We start from the raw sequence: 15,931 nt of genomic DNA, 5'->3' as shown, positions 1-15,931 counted from the left end.
GCAAGGTACCCATAATTTCCAGTTTTAGTAACTGTTAGAATTTATTCTAGGTTTAGGGAGTTGAATTGTAAACACTGAACTCCCAGATCCAGTAGGGGTTCAAGCTGTAAATAACACAGGACAGCTTCCTCATGAGGTAATCTCCTGAAGATGGCCGAGTCATTAATCTAACAAAAAATGAGCCATCAAGACATTCGGTGCCAGACAGCAAGGGGGGGGGGGAGCCCTTTCTCCAGCTGTGTGTTAGTGGACAGAGACAAAAAAGGTTTAAAATTTCCGTTTGGATTATGTAGGCTAGAGAGGAATAGTTTCACTGGGCTAGTGGCAACAAGGAGGAAGAAGGAGAACAAAGAGCACCATGTAGGCTCAGGGGAACAGGCGGTAATAAAGAGACAGCGACCACGACTGATTTCTCTGTTCTTAGACCCAAGTCTGCTGCACCTATGGGAGAAGCAAGTGAGCCTCTTGGAGTATAATGTGTTGAATTTCTCCATCTAGACTCAGGCTGTATATATGTGTAAATAAACCATGTATCATAAAGACACCACAGTCTCCACTTTGCCTCATCATCCAAAAGAAAGCACAGGCCCTGGGTAAAGCATGCATGCAACCTCTGGAATCTCACATCGTTTGTGAAGATTGAGGTGGTCTGCAACAATATATGGTGACTGGGAGCGGCCGCAGAGACCACATAACACCGGTCTTGAAAGACCTACATTGGCTCCCAGTACGTTTCCGAGCACAATTCAAAGTGTTGGTGCTGACCTTTAAAGCCCTAAATGGCCTTGGTCCAGTATATCTGAAGGAGCGTCTCCACCCCCATCGTTCTACCCGGACACTGAGGTCCAGCACTGAGGGCCTTCTGGCAGTTCCCTTCCTGCGAGAAGCCAAGTTACAGGGAACCAGGCAGAGGGCCTTCTCGGTAGTGGCGCCTTCCCTGTGGAACACCCTCTCACCAGATGTCAAAGAGAACAACAACTACCAGGCTTTTAGAAGACATCTGAAGGCAGACCTGTTTCGGGAAGCTTTTAATGTTTGATGTATTATAGTATTTTAATATTCTTTTGGAAGCCGCCCAGAGTGGCTGGGGAAGCCCAGCCAGATGGGCGGGGTATAAATAATAAATTATTATTATTATTATTATTATTATTATTATTATTATTATTATTATTATTATTATTTACTAAATACTGCAGTGTATTCTGTAAAGTGTGACAGTAATGCACATCCCCTTTTAATCACAATTAATATAATCATGCTAAGAATTAATATAGACCCTTAGAGAGAGATCTCTCAATCAAGCTGCAGTTTAAGCAATTGAGCTGAGCCACTAAAATGAAAGAGGCAGAGCTGGAAGGTTCCAAGCTTCCTAGTACTTTCCTGCAAAGCAAACATTTGTAAAACGCTTTGAGGTGTTTTACAGTCAAGCAGTGTATAAGTTTTATGAAATAAATAATGCATTTAGCATGCACTATATCAGACCATGATCACAACAACATCTGACCCAGACTCTTATGGGATCTTCCAAGGGGGATATTAAAGCACCCAGGGTTTCTTGGAAGATGATCAATAGCAGAAAACAAGCTTTCTTGAAAGACAGCCCAACATTACCATGCTTCTCCAGAAATGTGCAGCTGCAAGAGGATGTGATTTAGGATGCACACTCAGTTCAAACAGATCAATAGTGCCCTGCATGAAGTATAGTAAATAAAGGGTAAAGGGTAAAGGGACCCCTGACCATTAGGTCCAGTTGTGACCGACTCTGGGGTTGTGGCGCTCATCTCGCTTTATTGGCCGAGGGAGCCGGCGTTTGTCCGCAGACAGCTTCTGGGTCATGTGGCCAGCATGACTAAGCCGCTACTGGCGAACCAGAGCAGCACATGGAAACGCCATTTACCTTCCCGCCAGAGCAGTACCTATTTATCTACTTGCACTTTGTGCTTTCGAACTGCTAGGTTGGCAGAAGCTGGGACCGAACAATGGGAGCTCACCCCGTTGCGGGGATTCGAACCGCCGACCTTCTGATCGGCAAGTCCTAGGCTCTGTGGTTTAACCCACAACGCCACCCGCGTCCATGAAGTATAGTATATGTACCCAAACTCCTTTGGAATGTACCTGGGTTCCATAATAAACAGACATTCCAGGGACTGAGACAGATGAGCTGATCAGAAAAGGGTACTTCATCAGCAGAAAGTTTCAGGAAGACTCAGCATTTCTGATGAGGCATATGCTGGGGTTCTAGTCGCATCCCCTCACCCGGCAATCCTTCCTTCTAAACCAAGATTTCTTGGGTGATTTTGCCAGAGTTCATAATCAAAGTGTTAAGAATACTAACTTGTGCTCAGGTACATCCCACTCACCCCCCAAAAGACTTATCTGAAAAAGCTTGTAAAAACAATTCTGAAACCAGCAGACAGGAACAAAGCCATCATTAGATGCACTGCTGACTTTTAAGTGATGAGGGGAAGATAGTCTGTGTAAGCTCAAAGCCATTACCGCTATCATATTTTCTAGGGCTTTGTCATGTCATGAAAGTGAGGGCTCGGCTTGAACCCTGCCTGGCAAATGATCATCCAACTGCCCCCCCTTTAAAACACCCAGAGGTGATTTTGCCCTTTCTATTGGATGCTTTCTTCTAATGCTCCAAATAATAATTTGCCAAGGACACAGCAAAATGGTCTTACCTCGTTCACATGGAACACAGGGACTGCCCCAAGCAGCACCCAGCGAGGAACAACACTGAGATTTCAGAGTGGCCCCATTGATATTGATCTCACACCTGCCGTTCACTATGGTCTGCCAACACGTGCCTTTAACAGTCTCTGCAAAGGTAAATAAAAATAAAACAAGATGTTGCCATTTAGCAATGTATTCAAATATCTTTACCCAGGGTGAGTGAATACTCGTGAAAACTAACTCAGTTATCCTCATAAAAACCAACCCAGGAAGAAAGGTTGAGCTGGTGGCAAACATTTCCCTCTGCTTTCCTTTGGACCACATCAGCAAGACAGAGATAGGGGTCTTGTCATCTGGGCAGCCCAAGACCTCCATGCACACTGCCCAAGCTTGCACCCCGGGGAGTTCACTTCGGTGCTGCTAACGCAGCAGTTTGATTTCACCCCTTGAGGTTCACTCCATTGTCTCTGAAGACAGACGGGTGCCAACAATGTTGCCAACACCCTCCAGTCTTTTAGTCTGGAGCTTCCTTATTGCTTTTGAGAATATAAAATCAGCTCCTGTCTTCAGAGCCATCTTTCCCATAGGGCTTAGTGGTGCGTTGCGCCAGGGAGCTGGCCTCTCAGGCGCGCCCCAGCAAGTGGGGGGCCTCATAGCTTTGCCGGCGGCCTCCCCTTCCCCTGAACACCTGTCAGCTGCGCCCCGTCAACCATATGGCTGGCAGGCGTGCAGCTTGCCTCCCAAGCCTCCGCGGGAGAAGAGCAATCCCCGCAGAGGCTTAGGATGTAAGCTGCGCCCTGCCAACTATATGGCTGGTGGGTACGCAGCTTCCCTCCCAAGCCTCTGCAGGGATTGCTCTCCCACAGCAGTATGGGGGAGAGTTGCGCCACCTCTATGGCTGGCAGTGCGCTTCTCCCCCTCCACACTATCCAGTGGCGTAGCGTGGGTTGTCAGCACCCGGGGCAAGGCAAGTAATTTGCGCCCCCTAACCCGTGGATTTGCAACCCCTAACCCTAACCCCCAGATGTTGCACCCGGTGCAACCGCCCCCCCTGCACCCCCCACGCTACGCCACTGACACTATCCATGGTAATTTGGGGGCACTGGGCGGATATTTGCACTGCAGCGCCGCATCTGCTAAAGACGGCCCTGTCTGTCTTTTGGCATCTTCCTCCCGTACTACAGGCAGGATGCCTCTGAATACCAGCTGCTGGGGATTATAAGCAAGGAGTCTGTTATTTCACTCAGGTCTGCCTGTGGGTTGCTAGACTAGGGGGACCTTTGGCCTGATGCTACCACACCCAGCTACCTGCCATCTATTCCCAAACTACAGCAACTTTATAAAGTTGCCACCTCTTCTCCTTCCAGCTCAGAATGTCAGGTCAGTCTTTCATTATCTGCTGATTCACTACAATACCTCCTCTACAATTTTTAATGCAATGTGAAAGGATACTCTATAGACACTTTTTAATATGCTCAAGTAAACAGTGAAGCAATGATTGAAATACTCTTAAATTTATTTCACTTTTATTTCATGGTTATTCTCAAAAGCTTCCTGAAAACTGAATAAGATATATGTATGTCAATTATAAGAAAAATATTTTCTAGCCAATAAAGACAGCTCAGAAGAAGAAATTACCAATGCAGATGGTTTTTGTTGTATCCAAAGTACTTTCAGGGGAACATTCACAGGCAAAAGAGCCAGGAATATTTTTGCACACGCCATTAATACAGGGGCTGGATTCACACTCATCAATATCTAGAAGAGAAACAGTGAGAATTAGTGACCAGCAAAGCTTCAGATTGCTCCTTTCTGTCTGGTCATCTAGAAACAAAAGGATTCTCTTGCTGAATCAGAGATTTGTAGATTTGTAGATTGTGGCTATGAATCCACAATCCACCTGTGGCAAACCCACCCATAGGATGACAGATCACTGATCCCAAAATTTTCTGCCTTTGGAATGTATTTGTCTCCTGCACCCTCAAGCCGCATTTATTTATTTCACAACATTTGATTCTAAGGAAACTTCTAGGCGGTTTATAAAAATATAAAAGCATTAAAATGATCAATAAAAGACAATTAAAAGCTGATATTCAAAAATATTCAAAAATGATCAAATGTAGCAAAAAGAAATCAAAACACATGCCAGCACTCTATGTGCGTGTATAGACTTGCTTACACAAAAAATGTTTTAAGCAGGTGCCAAAAAGAACACAGCAGAGGCAAAGGCTTCTGCCTGGTGTCAATAGGCAGGGAGTTCCAAAGTGCAGGTGCTGAAATACTAAAATATTGATTTCTTACAAGTGCAGAACAAGTATTGTGCGGTTCCGGTAGGAGTTACAGTTCTGCAAATTGAAGTGAGCATACATGAGGGTAAGGTAATCCTGCAAGTAAAATGGTCCCATTGCTCCAATTTACTGTATAGGTTTCAACTTGTACTTAGGGTAGCCTGAAAACGCAGAAGCACCATGCACATGCCAAGGTACCTGTGTACTATAAAAAATAACCCTATAAATTCAAACTTTACTTTATGCGTACAGTAAAAATGCAAATCTATGCACTCTTCACACACAGTCCACTGCCTACCCCAAAGTTTCAAGGGACCTTGCTTTAGTCGTTCCAGCAACAATCCTACAAGGCTAATCTCAGCTGTTCTCATTTAAAACTGGGGAGCCAAGGCTGAAGGACAGCAATGTGCTCATTGGTGCCCACTGAGTCCAATAGTCCTCTAGGATGTGAAACCAGATCTTCCCATTCCCCGGGATCACTGAACACCTAGCTGCAGCTAAATTCCCACCCGAAATATCCTTTGGGAATGCAGATTATATATCCCCACCCCCGAGTGTAATACACAAAGTCAAAAGTCTCATGGCATACTTATAAAAATACAACAGTTCCAGTCTGCCTTAAATGGAATTCATCCCTAATGTTGGCAAATAAGCCCACATTTTATTTGATCCAAATATAACTCCAGAGATAGGGTGATTTTAAAAAAAATACCTGATGCTCAGAATAGCTATAACATAAAGGGATGTTTTCAATTACCTTCACATGTTTGTTGATCAGGCTTGTATACATATCCCTTGGGGCATGTGCAAGTGAAGCTTCCAGGGGTGTTTCTGCATTGTCCATTGTCACAAAGCAGCGGGTTCAAGGAGCACTCATCGATGTCTGCAAAAACAATTAAGAGTGTCATCAGAGAGACTAAATAAGATTTTGTTCTCATGGGAAGCCATAAAAGAAAACTTTTTTTTTTTTTTTTACAAGCAGATATGTTTCACTGATGGGGATGTTTCCCTTTGTTCTGTAAGAGAAAGTTGAATATTAAATCACCGGAAAAGGAACAAGTATCAGGACTTTTAGTAGTTTACAGCACTAGTTCCCCAACTTCCCACCTCTGGCAGGAAAATTTATATTTCCCTGTAACTAAAGCAGCAACAAGAAACTCTGTGCCATCAAAAGGGAATTGCATAATAAGTGTATTTTTCTTTTGCAATGCCATCACGCTTTCTAATACCATGTGGATGATATGCAAGATATGCAATCATTGGGTCAGTTGAACACTGGAATATAGTCTTCCCAAGGCCAAATCAACCTCTGCCCCCTATCAAAGTAGGATGTTTATAGTTCCACCTGAAAAGGTGGGGGATGGCATTCTACTCCACTTCAGGCACCAAGTTTAAATTAAATGGAACATATGGTTCTCTTCAGTCTACACCACCCTGTTTGTTGTTGGATTCCAAGTCCCATCAGACCCAGCCAGCATGCCCCACGGTCAAGGATGGCAGGAGTTGCAAGTCAAAAACATCTGAAGGGCCAAAGGTTCCCAAAACCTGCTCTAGATGTTTCTGACTACATCTCCTCTCATTCCTGACTTGGCCATGTGGGTTGGAGCTGATGGGAGTTGGAATCTAAAACATCTGGAGGGCCCTAGGTTGGGTAACGCTGGGTTACACTAACTTCTGTTTTGGAGCAAATACATCCATGTGGACAGACACTGAAAAACACACAGAGAAAGAAGCATCTAAAGGGGTACATACAGAATATTTAAGGCTGTGGTTCCCAACGTGGGGCATATGCCCCACAGGGGGGCAATTTAATTTTTAAGGGGGGCAATTTGAGAATGAGTTAGACCAAATTAATGACCTTTTAGGCTTCCTCCATGTGAATAGGAGTTCACTTTTTGAATAATAAGAATTATATGTCATGGAGAGGGCATCAGGATTTTAGAGAGGCCTAGGTGGGGCATGGCCAAAAAAGGTTGGGAACCACTGATCTGGAGAGAGACTGCATTCCTTTGTCTTTCACTGTGATGACTGAATAAACTAATTGGTAAGAACTCTTTCTTTAAATCTGCTTCATTGCTGCAGATTGTGAACCACTGATTTAAAGCATAAATGCTAGCTTGTAGGGTAGTCAGCAATCAGTTTGGGAAGAGTGTAGCCATAACATCACAGGTGCTGCAAAAAAAGGATTAAACCAAAACAGAAGAAATGGAAAGGGGAACAAAAGGCTGACCAATCCAACACACTATCCAAGAACAGGACATGCCAGCCTGCATCTCCTTTTCCAAGTCAGTCCATGCAATTCACAGTGTGGCTTCAGGAAAAGAGCAGGTGCACTGCAGAAAATGGCCTGAAATGTAACAGCAACAGGAGGCTGAAGCAAGAGTCTAAACCAGGAACCCCCAAACTTGGCCCTCCGGATGTTTTGGGACAACAATTCCCATCATCCCTGACCACTGGTCCTGTTAGCTAGGGATCATGGGAGTTGTAATCCCAAAACATCTGGAGGGCTGAGTTTGGGGATGCCTGAGTCTAAAAACCATAGGGAACATGGGGATCTGCCTTATGCTGAATCATACCCACCAGTTCATCTAGCTCTGTGCTGCTCACACGGACTGTCAGCAGCTCTGCAGGGTTTCTTTTTTTACAATTATTTTTTAAAAAACCTTTATTAAACATATTTCACAAAATTATACAACAATATACTATATTACAATTTATATCCCATCCCATACAAACAAACAAAATTAAAAAAGAAGACAAGAAATTTAGAAAGACCTAAATTAGACTTCTGAATATTCTAAAAAAAAAACTGAATTACACTTGTTATATTTTACACATTATCATACTATTATATTATTTTCATAAATCTTTTTGATAAAGAAATGAAAAAGAGAAAGAAAAATGGGCTCTCCAGGGTTTCACAAAGTGAATGTCTCACAGCCTTACCTGGAGATGGAAGGGGTTGACCCTGAGACTGTCTGCATGAAGCAAAGATGCTCTACAAGTGAGCTACACCCTTCCCCACCATTCAGAATCCCTCCAGCCTATTTTACATGAGGGTGGGGGAACCCTCCAAAATATGGCGATTGAATTAGTATCTGGCCGTCTGATAACTAGGAAGACAGGATTACAAAGATGGAAAAGAAGCTAGCTAAAATACCAGGAAGAAACCAGATAGACAACTCAGAAACACTAGATGGAACTAAAGCAGAACAATGAGGCACCATACAGGAATGTGTTAGATAGTAATATAGGAAACTTCATACCTAAGCAGTTTTTCCCGGATGAATCCACTTCGTACCCAAAATTACAGATGCACTTGTAGGTTCCGCGCAGGTTTTCACATATTCCATTGGGGCAAATGTCAGGATCCAGTGCGCATTCGTTGATATCTAGGAAACAGAAGGTGTCAAGATTCTTATTTCTCACCCTGATGGAGGATCATTTTCTTTAGTCCATATTTTCAAGCAAACTGGCCCTAATTTGTATTCCACTCTACTCCCACCCGGACCAACATATGGCTCAGAATTCACACTTCTCCAAATTTTGTGCTCCATTTCTTGGCTCAAAACAGATATCAAGGTGGCACACATACTTCTCCCCCTTTCTTTTTTTTAGCCTCACAACAACCCTGTGATGTAGGTTAGGCTGAGAGACATTGACCGGCCCAAAGTCACCCACTGGACTTCATGGCAGAGTGGGGATTTGAATCCTGGTCTACAGATCCTACACTAGCACTCTAACCACTACTCAACACCAGCTCTCTTTTAAATAAATTTAAAAAGGTAATTAAATATGAAGTTTCGTGTGTTCTTTAATTCTTAAAAAAAACCACAGATTAATACAAAAAAGGCAAAGGACTTATGAATAAACCCATGTGAAATTGTGCACATACCCAGAAATAAGAGATGAATCTGTCCATCCCTAATTTTTTATCCTTTCAGAACAGTAGGAACATAGGAAGCTGCCTTATACTGAGTCATCTAGTCCATTATTGTCTACGCCAGGGTTTCCTAAACTTGGGCCTCCAGCTGTTTTTGGACTGCAATTCCCAGGATCCCTAGCTAGCAGGACCAATGGTCAGGGATGATGGGAATTGTAGTCCAAAACAGATGGAGACCCAAGTTTGGGAAACCCTGGTCTATGCTAACTGGCAGCAGAGATGTTTCCCAGCCCTACCTGGAGAGGGTGAGGATTGAACCTGGGAACTTCTGCATGCAAAGCAGATTATCTACCACTGAGCTATGGTCCTTCCCTATTACAATTATTAGTAATCACATTAGTTTATATAATCCTTTCCTCAAATAATGCCAATACCCACTGGTTTTGCACAACCATACCTGTTCCTGCTGCTGTAATGCCTGGGCCACTGCTACAAAGGGCACGGTACTCCTCTGGGGAGAAAAATCAAATCAAATCAAATCAAACAACTTATTTTTAACACTTTAATACAGGCTTCCTCAAACTCGGCCCTCCAGATGTTTTGAGACTACAATTCCCATCATCCCTGATGACTAGGGATCATGGGAGTTGTAGGCCAAAAAAATATGGAGGGCTGAGTTTGTTTGAGGAAGCTTGCTTTAATAGATGCATTCAGCTCTTTCAAAACAACCATGCCAGAACAGAGCTTTTATAATACCAATAATCCTTGCTTGACATTGGAACTGGTGACCCGGTCTGAAGCTACATTGCTGCTCCCACCTAAATTGAAATCAGTCTAGAACAGGTGTGCGAAACCTTTGGCCCGTGGGCCAAATTAGGCCAGCTGGGCCTCAGAAGTGGGCCTGCCAGCTGTTTTGGACAAAACCACGTCCACCATTCCCACACCTCATGTCTAGCCGGGCAGACCCACACTGTACATTCAAAGCACATGGCTCCCTGCCCATCAAATAATCCTGGGAACTGTAGTTTGTTAAGGGCGCTGAAAATTGCAGCTCTGAGAGGGGAAATATAGTTCCCAGGATTCTTTTTAAAAATACTTATATATGCAATTGAAAATTTTACAATAGATTAAAGTAAATAGAGAAAGAAAAGAGAGAATAGCAGCAATAACGAAGTAACGTTAAAATGTAATTAGAATAAAACTTAATAAAACATTAATTAAAAAAAAAATTAAAATGTAATTAGAGTTGCAAAACTATATGTTAATAGGTATCCCTCATGTATACATCAGTGCACGAGTCACTGTGGTTTCAGTAAATACTTTCCAAATATCATTAAATTTGTCTATACATTCTCTTCGCCTGAAAGTGATCTGTTCATAGGTTGCAAGAGCTGTCATGTCATCTACCTAGTTCCCAGGATTCATAGGGGAAGTCATATGTTTTAAATGCATGGCCCTACTTATTCAGAGCAGACATATGAAGTCTTCCTCCTGAGAGCTGCAAGTTCACACCACAATATGCATTTCCTGAAAAAAGCCACTCTTCCAACCCCCCTGCCCCACACCCACAACCTGAAAATCAAAGCTGAAAGCTGTCCTATATTTTACCCTCCATGAGTTGGCATCTTTAACAATAGGAGAGGTGCGCAGAACAGCCCAGAATAAATTGTTTCCACATGTGCAAATGTTCTGTTAAATTAATTCAAATACAAAACAGAAGTTAATGGCATTGGGCCATTTACATTTACAAAACGTTTCAGCTCTACTGTGTAAGTTACAAAGGGGCAGCCGATAGCAGCAGACGGTGCTGTAAAGACCTTTTCCTGGTCTGATAACTTCCCAATATTTTTGCTGGTATTTTAACAAATGTGGCCTACAGTGAAACAGTGGACAACAATTCCTCCTTAAAGCTTGCACATCAGCTAAAGCCAGCTTAATTGGTTTCAAGTGATCTTTATTCTCTGTCTCTTGTCTTAAAACTGCCAATTAAAATAAAAGTTAAAAATGTACAAGCTTCTCAAGGTACCTTTTCCTCAAAACCAGTGAGCCAATTTCAGTGCTAGACATTCCAGAATACTGTTTTTCTGAGATATTTGGCCAAGAGGCTAAAGTGGGTTTTTTTTTATTTTAAAAAATGCATAGAATCTGAACAGAGCTTCCCTTTTTTGTGAGAGAGAGAGATATCTAATGATAGATAGAGAGATAGATATAATGCATCCATAACTTACAAGCATAAATATATGTAAATTATTTGGCTTGTTCCATGTTCTGAAAAGAAATTGCAATACCTTGCAATACATTTTTGTTTCTCCCCCTTCCTCTGTTCTCTGATGCATCTAATTTTAGACTGCAAAATCCCTGAGACGGTATTGAGAAGCTTACAATATCTAATCCTTCATAAAATGCCACACAAATTTATGGAGTATTATTATTATTATTATTATTATTATTATTATTATTATTATTATCTGCTATTGGAACAAGGTTTGTTGGAAATCTTGCCTAGTGGAATTTGTGGTAACAGAAAAGACTCTTGTCACACATCAGGTTGAGATTTCATTCCAAATTGAGGCACATATCAGGTTGAGATTTCTCTCCAAACACAGCGAATAAGCAGGCCATAAGCTGGGGAGGTGCAAACATTTTGTGCACCTTTAAGCGAATGCCAAATTTTATGTCATGAAAATACACAAATGTGAAAGTAAAGAAAAAATATATAAACCATAAAATATGTAGAAATGTACCAAAATAGAATCTGCAATTGACTTTCACTATAGGAATTCACACGACCAAATTCTAAGGAATATTCACTAGAAAAAATCATCGATCATGACTCATGACCTATGCAGTTTCACAAGCAAACAGCTTTCCCCCTCAGCTGCTCAATACACCAAGTAGAGGTTTTTAAAAGTGCACAGCAGTATATAAGACATGTAAGATTTTTAAAAGGTACCTACTATTAAGACATGATTAGTGTGTGGCCTGCTGTGGCAATTTTGAACACTTTTAAAATTAAGAAGAAGAAGAAGAGGAGGAGGAGGAGGAGGAGTTTGGATTTGATATCCCGCCTTTCACTCCCTTTAAGGAGTCTCAAAGCGGCTAACATTCTCCTTTCCCTTCCTCCCCCACAACAAACACCCTGTGGGGTGAGTGGGGCTGAGAGACTTCACAGAAGTGTGACTGGCCCAAGGTCACCCAGCAGCTGCATGTGGAGGAGTGGGGACGCGAACCCAGTTCCCCAGATTAGGAGTCTACCGCTCTTAACCACTACACCACACTGGCAAATCTACACTTAGACGCAAATCTAAATCACATTGTACCTGAACTTTGTGCGGGACAAGGCCGGCAAGGTTCTCCGAATGCATAGTCAGTGTTGGCACAACAACATTCTGATTTAGTGACGGCTCCAGATAATGGTTTAACACATTGACCTCTCCTGTATTCACCATAGCATGTGCTTCGCATATGTGTATCTAAATGAGAGAGAGAAATAGCCAATAAGATAACCAATTCAACAACAATAATGCCACAAAGATGTAGAAAAATGCCACACCGCTAAGGCTACGTTTCATATACTGTTCTACACCCCCCCAGCTTCTCCTCTTCTGCACCCCCCATTCCTTTTATTGTCCAAATGCTGAGCTATGGAAAACATTCATTACTGCCAAGCAAATAGGGTTTTTTAAATATATATATATAAAATCCCCCACTGGTTTTAGTTATAATGCATATGTTCTTGAAAAGTATTACTCCAAATGTAACAAGGCAAGTCTGACCAACTTTGGATAATCCCAGCTGCAGAACAAATGAAAACGCTGTCAAGTAATTTAGCTTAACTTTAGATGTTTCTAAATGTTTTCTTTAGATGTTTCTGCCAACCTAGCAGTTTGAAAGCACGTCAAAGTGCAAGTAGATAAATAGGTACTGCTCCGGCGGGAAGGTAAATGGCGTTTCCGTGCGATGCACTGGTTTGCCAGAAGCGGCTTAGTCATGCTGGCCACATGACCCAGAAGCTGTACGCCGGCTCCCTCGGCCAATAAAGCGAGATGAGCGCCACAACCCCAGAGTCGGTCACGACTGGACCTAATGGTCAGGGGTCCCTTTACCTTTACCTTTAGATGTTTCAATCTCTTTGAGATACAACCTCCCTGAAGACTTCACACTCTGCTTAATAAAACAATTCAGCTTCCTCTCTTTGCACGTTTTAGTCAAGGACTTAAAATGCAGAGGAAAGTCAGTTTTGCTTGGCTAGGGTGTGGCCTGAAGGCGTATGAAGCCACCACCTTGCTGAAACAGAAAGAGGTCTTGATCTGGCCAGGGCCTCAATGAGTTTCTGCTGGGGAACCACACAAATGCCTCCTCAGGTTCCATGATGAGCAAAAAGCAGGATATAACATGTCAAAAATTATGTTGCATAGTACCTGTCTTGTTCTGTGTTTGTTAGGAAAGCAGGAGCACATGGTCTTGATCAGGCTTCCTCAACCTTGGCCCTCCAGATGTTTTGGTACTACAGTTCCCATCATCCCTGACCACTGGTCCTGCTAGCTAGGGATCATGGGAGTTGTAGGCCAAAAACATCTGGAGGGCCAAGGTTGAGGAAGCCTGGTCTTGATGGTCCCCTCATTGTAGAGACTCCCTTCTCACGGAGACTTACCAAAGACATATCCTAGCGTAACACTTTTGTACCTGAGCTAGTTTATGAGTCACAGACAGATGGCATGTTCTACAACTATTTGTGGTTTTTAATGTAGAACTGAATTGTAGCTGCCGGCATAATGAGCTTATCTTACCAACACATACACGCCCATCCAGTCCAACGGCAAGGCCAGGGAGACATTCACATCGGAAGGAGCCTTCAGTATTCACACAGTGCCCATTCATGCATATTCCAGATGTCTCACACTCGTCAATGTCTGCCAAAGAACAGAATAGGTTACGTAAGAAATTAAAAATTAAAGCCGTTTTCATTTACTTGAGCTGATATGGGCATATTCCATTTTGCTTATTCATAGCGTCTCCAGATAAAAGAGAAAAGCGAAGTCATTCAATAACTTGTTACTTAGCAAAAGTAACTTAAAACAACATTAGCTCATTCCATGAAACAAAAGCATAATTCAGAGGAAGCTGTCCCATTCTCTGAGCGGGATAATTATAAAACCTCTGAATTGAATGCTCCTCCTTCACAAAGGATATATTTTCATACAATCCCAGGAGAACAATAATCCAAAAACGAATGATACATATGCAAGAAAACTATGGGAGGGAGGAATAAAAAGCATTTGGATAGTGTTTCACAAGAGGGCAAACATTCTTAATTGCCAAATCTCTTTTCTATCAAGCTTAAATAGATGCTTGGTTCTCCCAGGACCTAGGAGTCACTTTGTAGAAGTGCCTGGCAGACAACACAGGCAGAATCCAACAGGGAGAAGCCCAGGAAGGACATACAGTCCCCTCCTTCGAGGTTTTAGAAATAAGGTTGAAACCTGACAGGAGTTACGCTGAAGTAGGCCTATAATGTGAAGGGATAAAAGTGTACCTTGGCCAAAAAAAACTTTGGCCAAAAAAACCCCTCAACAACTATTGAAATATGGCAACCCTATATATACTCTATTGATCACTGTGCTCTTACAGGAGATACCATCTTAGCCGAAGGCCCATTTTGAATGCTAGAGGAATTGGGCCTTTAGTTTAGTGGATATACTTATCTCAGTCTGCATTGGAAGTATTTTTAAATGTTTGTATAAACAGAATTGTTTTCCATTGCTTATTTTATTGTTGTAAGCCGCCCTGGGACCTTATAGTAAAATTGAGGCAAGAAATGGAATGAATGGAATCAACCATCAGAAGCTGGGGAGGAGAGGGGTCAGGTGATGCCCCAAAGTATCTGAGTCAGGTTTATTCACTACTATTCACTACTATGTGATTTCTCCTGCTGGATTTTAACTAATTTTATTACATTGTTTTACTCTGTATTGCTTTTAAAAGTGCTTATTTGTGTTATACAGCCATACCATGGCTCCTGAACGCCTTGGGAGTCAAATGTTCCGGCTCCCAAACAATTGAAAACTGGAAGTGAGTGAGTTTTCGAACGTTCTTTTGGAAGCCGAACATCTGACAGGGCTTCTGCGGAATTTCCTGCAGCCAATCAGAAGACGCACTTTGGAAGTTGAACGTTTTGGAAGTCGAACGGATTCTGTTCGACTTCTGAGGTATGACTGTAATATTATTTTCGCAAAGAACACTTTTTAGTGATCTAAGCTCAACGGACTGGTAAGTGCTCTATGAAGCTGTTCCTTCTTATGGTTGTGGACCACCTCTGCCTTGCCCACAACTTGGGTGGCTGGGTCTCATTGTGTCTGTCATAGACAGCAAGCTGGTACAAGCTTTTTGGGTGCAGTGCCAAAGTTCAGACATAGGAAGTTTCCTTGGAATGAGTGAGCCCTCTTGCCAGCCCTACTTGGGAGATGCTGAGGTTGAACATGAGACTTTCTGCATGTAAAGCAGATGCTCTATGACTGAGCTATGGGCCCTTCCACCAAAGATCCTAAATTTAATCCCTGGCACTTCCAAGTAGGGCTGGGGTAGACTCCTGTCGGAAACCCTGGATAGCTGCTGCCAGTCAATATAGACAATACTAGCTAGAGGGACCAATAAAAAGGCACTTTCCTCCATTCCTATGGCAAATATGTAGGATATTCTGTTTGGGGCAGGCGGTTAGGCCAACCAACACTGTGCCTTTCAGGTGTTGTGGAATACAATTCCCATCAGCCTCAGCCAGCATGACCAACGTCAATGGATGAACGGAATTGTAGCCTGAAACATCTGCAGGGCATAACATTGGCTGCTCCTGTGTTTGACGTCTTCCAACTTCACATATTTTTCCCCTTGTTCTGCAACACTGTACCGCACAGCATGTCCCCCAGCACTTACCAAATTGGAAAATGATTTGGTACCAATCACTCTTTGAATTTGTATGCCAAATTACTCAAGCTTTTGTAAAAACAAAAACACAAAACCTGTGTCCCAGCAGGAAGCAAACAACATTTCCCCCCCTGTTATGGTGATCATCTACTTTTCCAAAAAA

The 15,931-nt window shown here is 42.6% G+C and overlaps 2 protein-coding genes across 4 annotated transcripts in view; both read right to left on the bottom strand.

Moving 5' to 3' along the window:
• The window catches only part of LOC310693470 (NAD(P) transhydrogenase, mitochondrial-like), a 963,907-nt gene that overhangs the window by 328,013 nt on the left and 619,963 nt on the right, over window positions 1-15,931 (bottom strand). The gene's annotated exons all lie outside the window — the stretch shown is intronic.
• FBN1 (fibrillin 1) overlaps window positions 1-15,931 on the bottom strand; it is a 216,377-nt gene that overhangs the window by 89,817 nt on the left and 110,629 nt on the right. For all 3 annotated transcript variants that reach the window (XM_083475467.1, XM_083475469.1, XM_083475468.1), the window contains exons 16-22: window positions 13,638-13,760; window positions 12,168-12,320; window positions 9,305-9,358; window positions 8,231-8,356; window positions 5,722-5,847; window positions 4,315-4,434; window positions 2,685-2,822 (exon numbers count right to left, since the gene is read on the bottom strand). In XM_083475467.1, the coding sequence (XP_083331593.1) occupies window positions 2,685-2,822; window positions 4,315-4,434; window positions 5,722-5,847; window positions 8,231-8,356; window positions 9,305-9,358; window positions 12,168-12,320; window positions 13,638-13,760 (840 nt within the window). The remainder of the gene's footprint in view (window positions 1-2,684; window positions 2,823-4,314; window positions 4,435-5,721; window positions 5,848-8,230; window positions 8,357-9,304; window positions 9,359-12,167; window positions 12,321-13,637; window positions 13,761-15,931) is intronic.

Source organism: Podarcis liolepis (assembly GCF_965112155.1).
Source record: "Podarcis liolepis genome assembly, chromosome: 14".
NCBI lineage: Eukaryota > Metazoa > Chordata > Lepidosauria > Squamata > Lacertidae > Podarcis > Podarcis liolepis.
The sequence above is the reverse complement of the archived record's forward strand: the minus strand, read 5'-3'. Positions and strand labels throughout refer to the sequence as shown.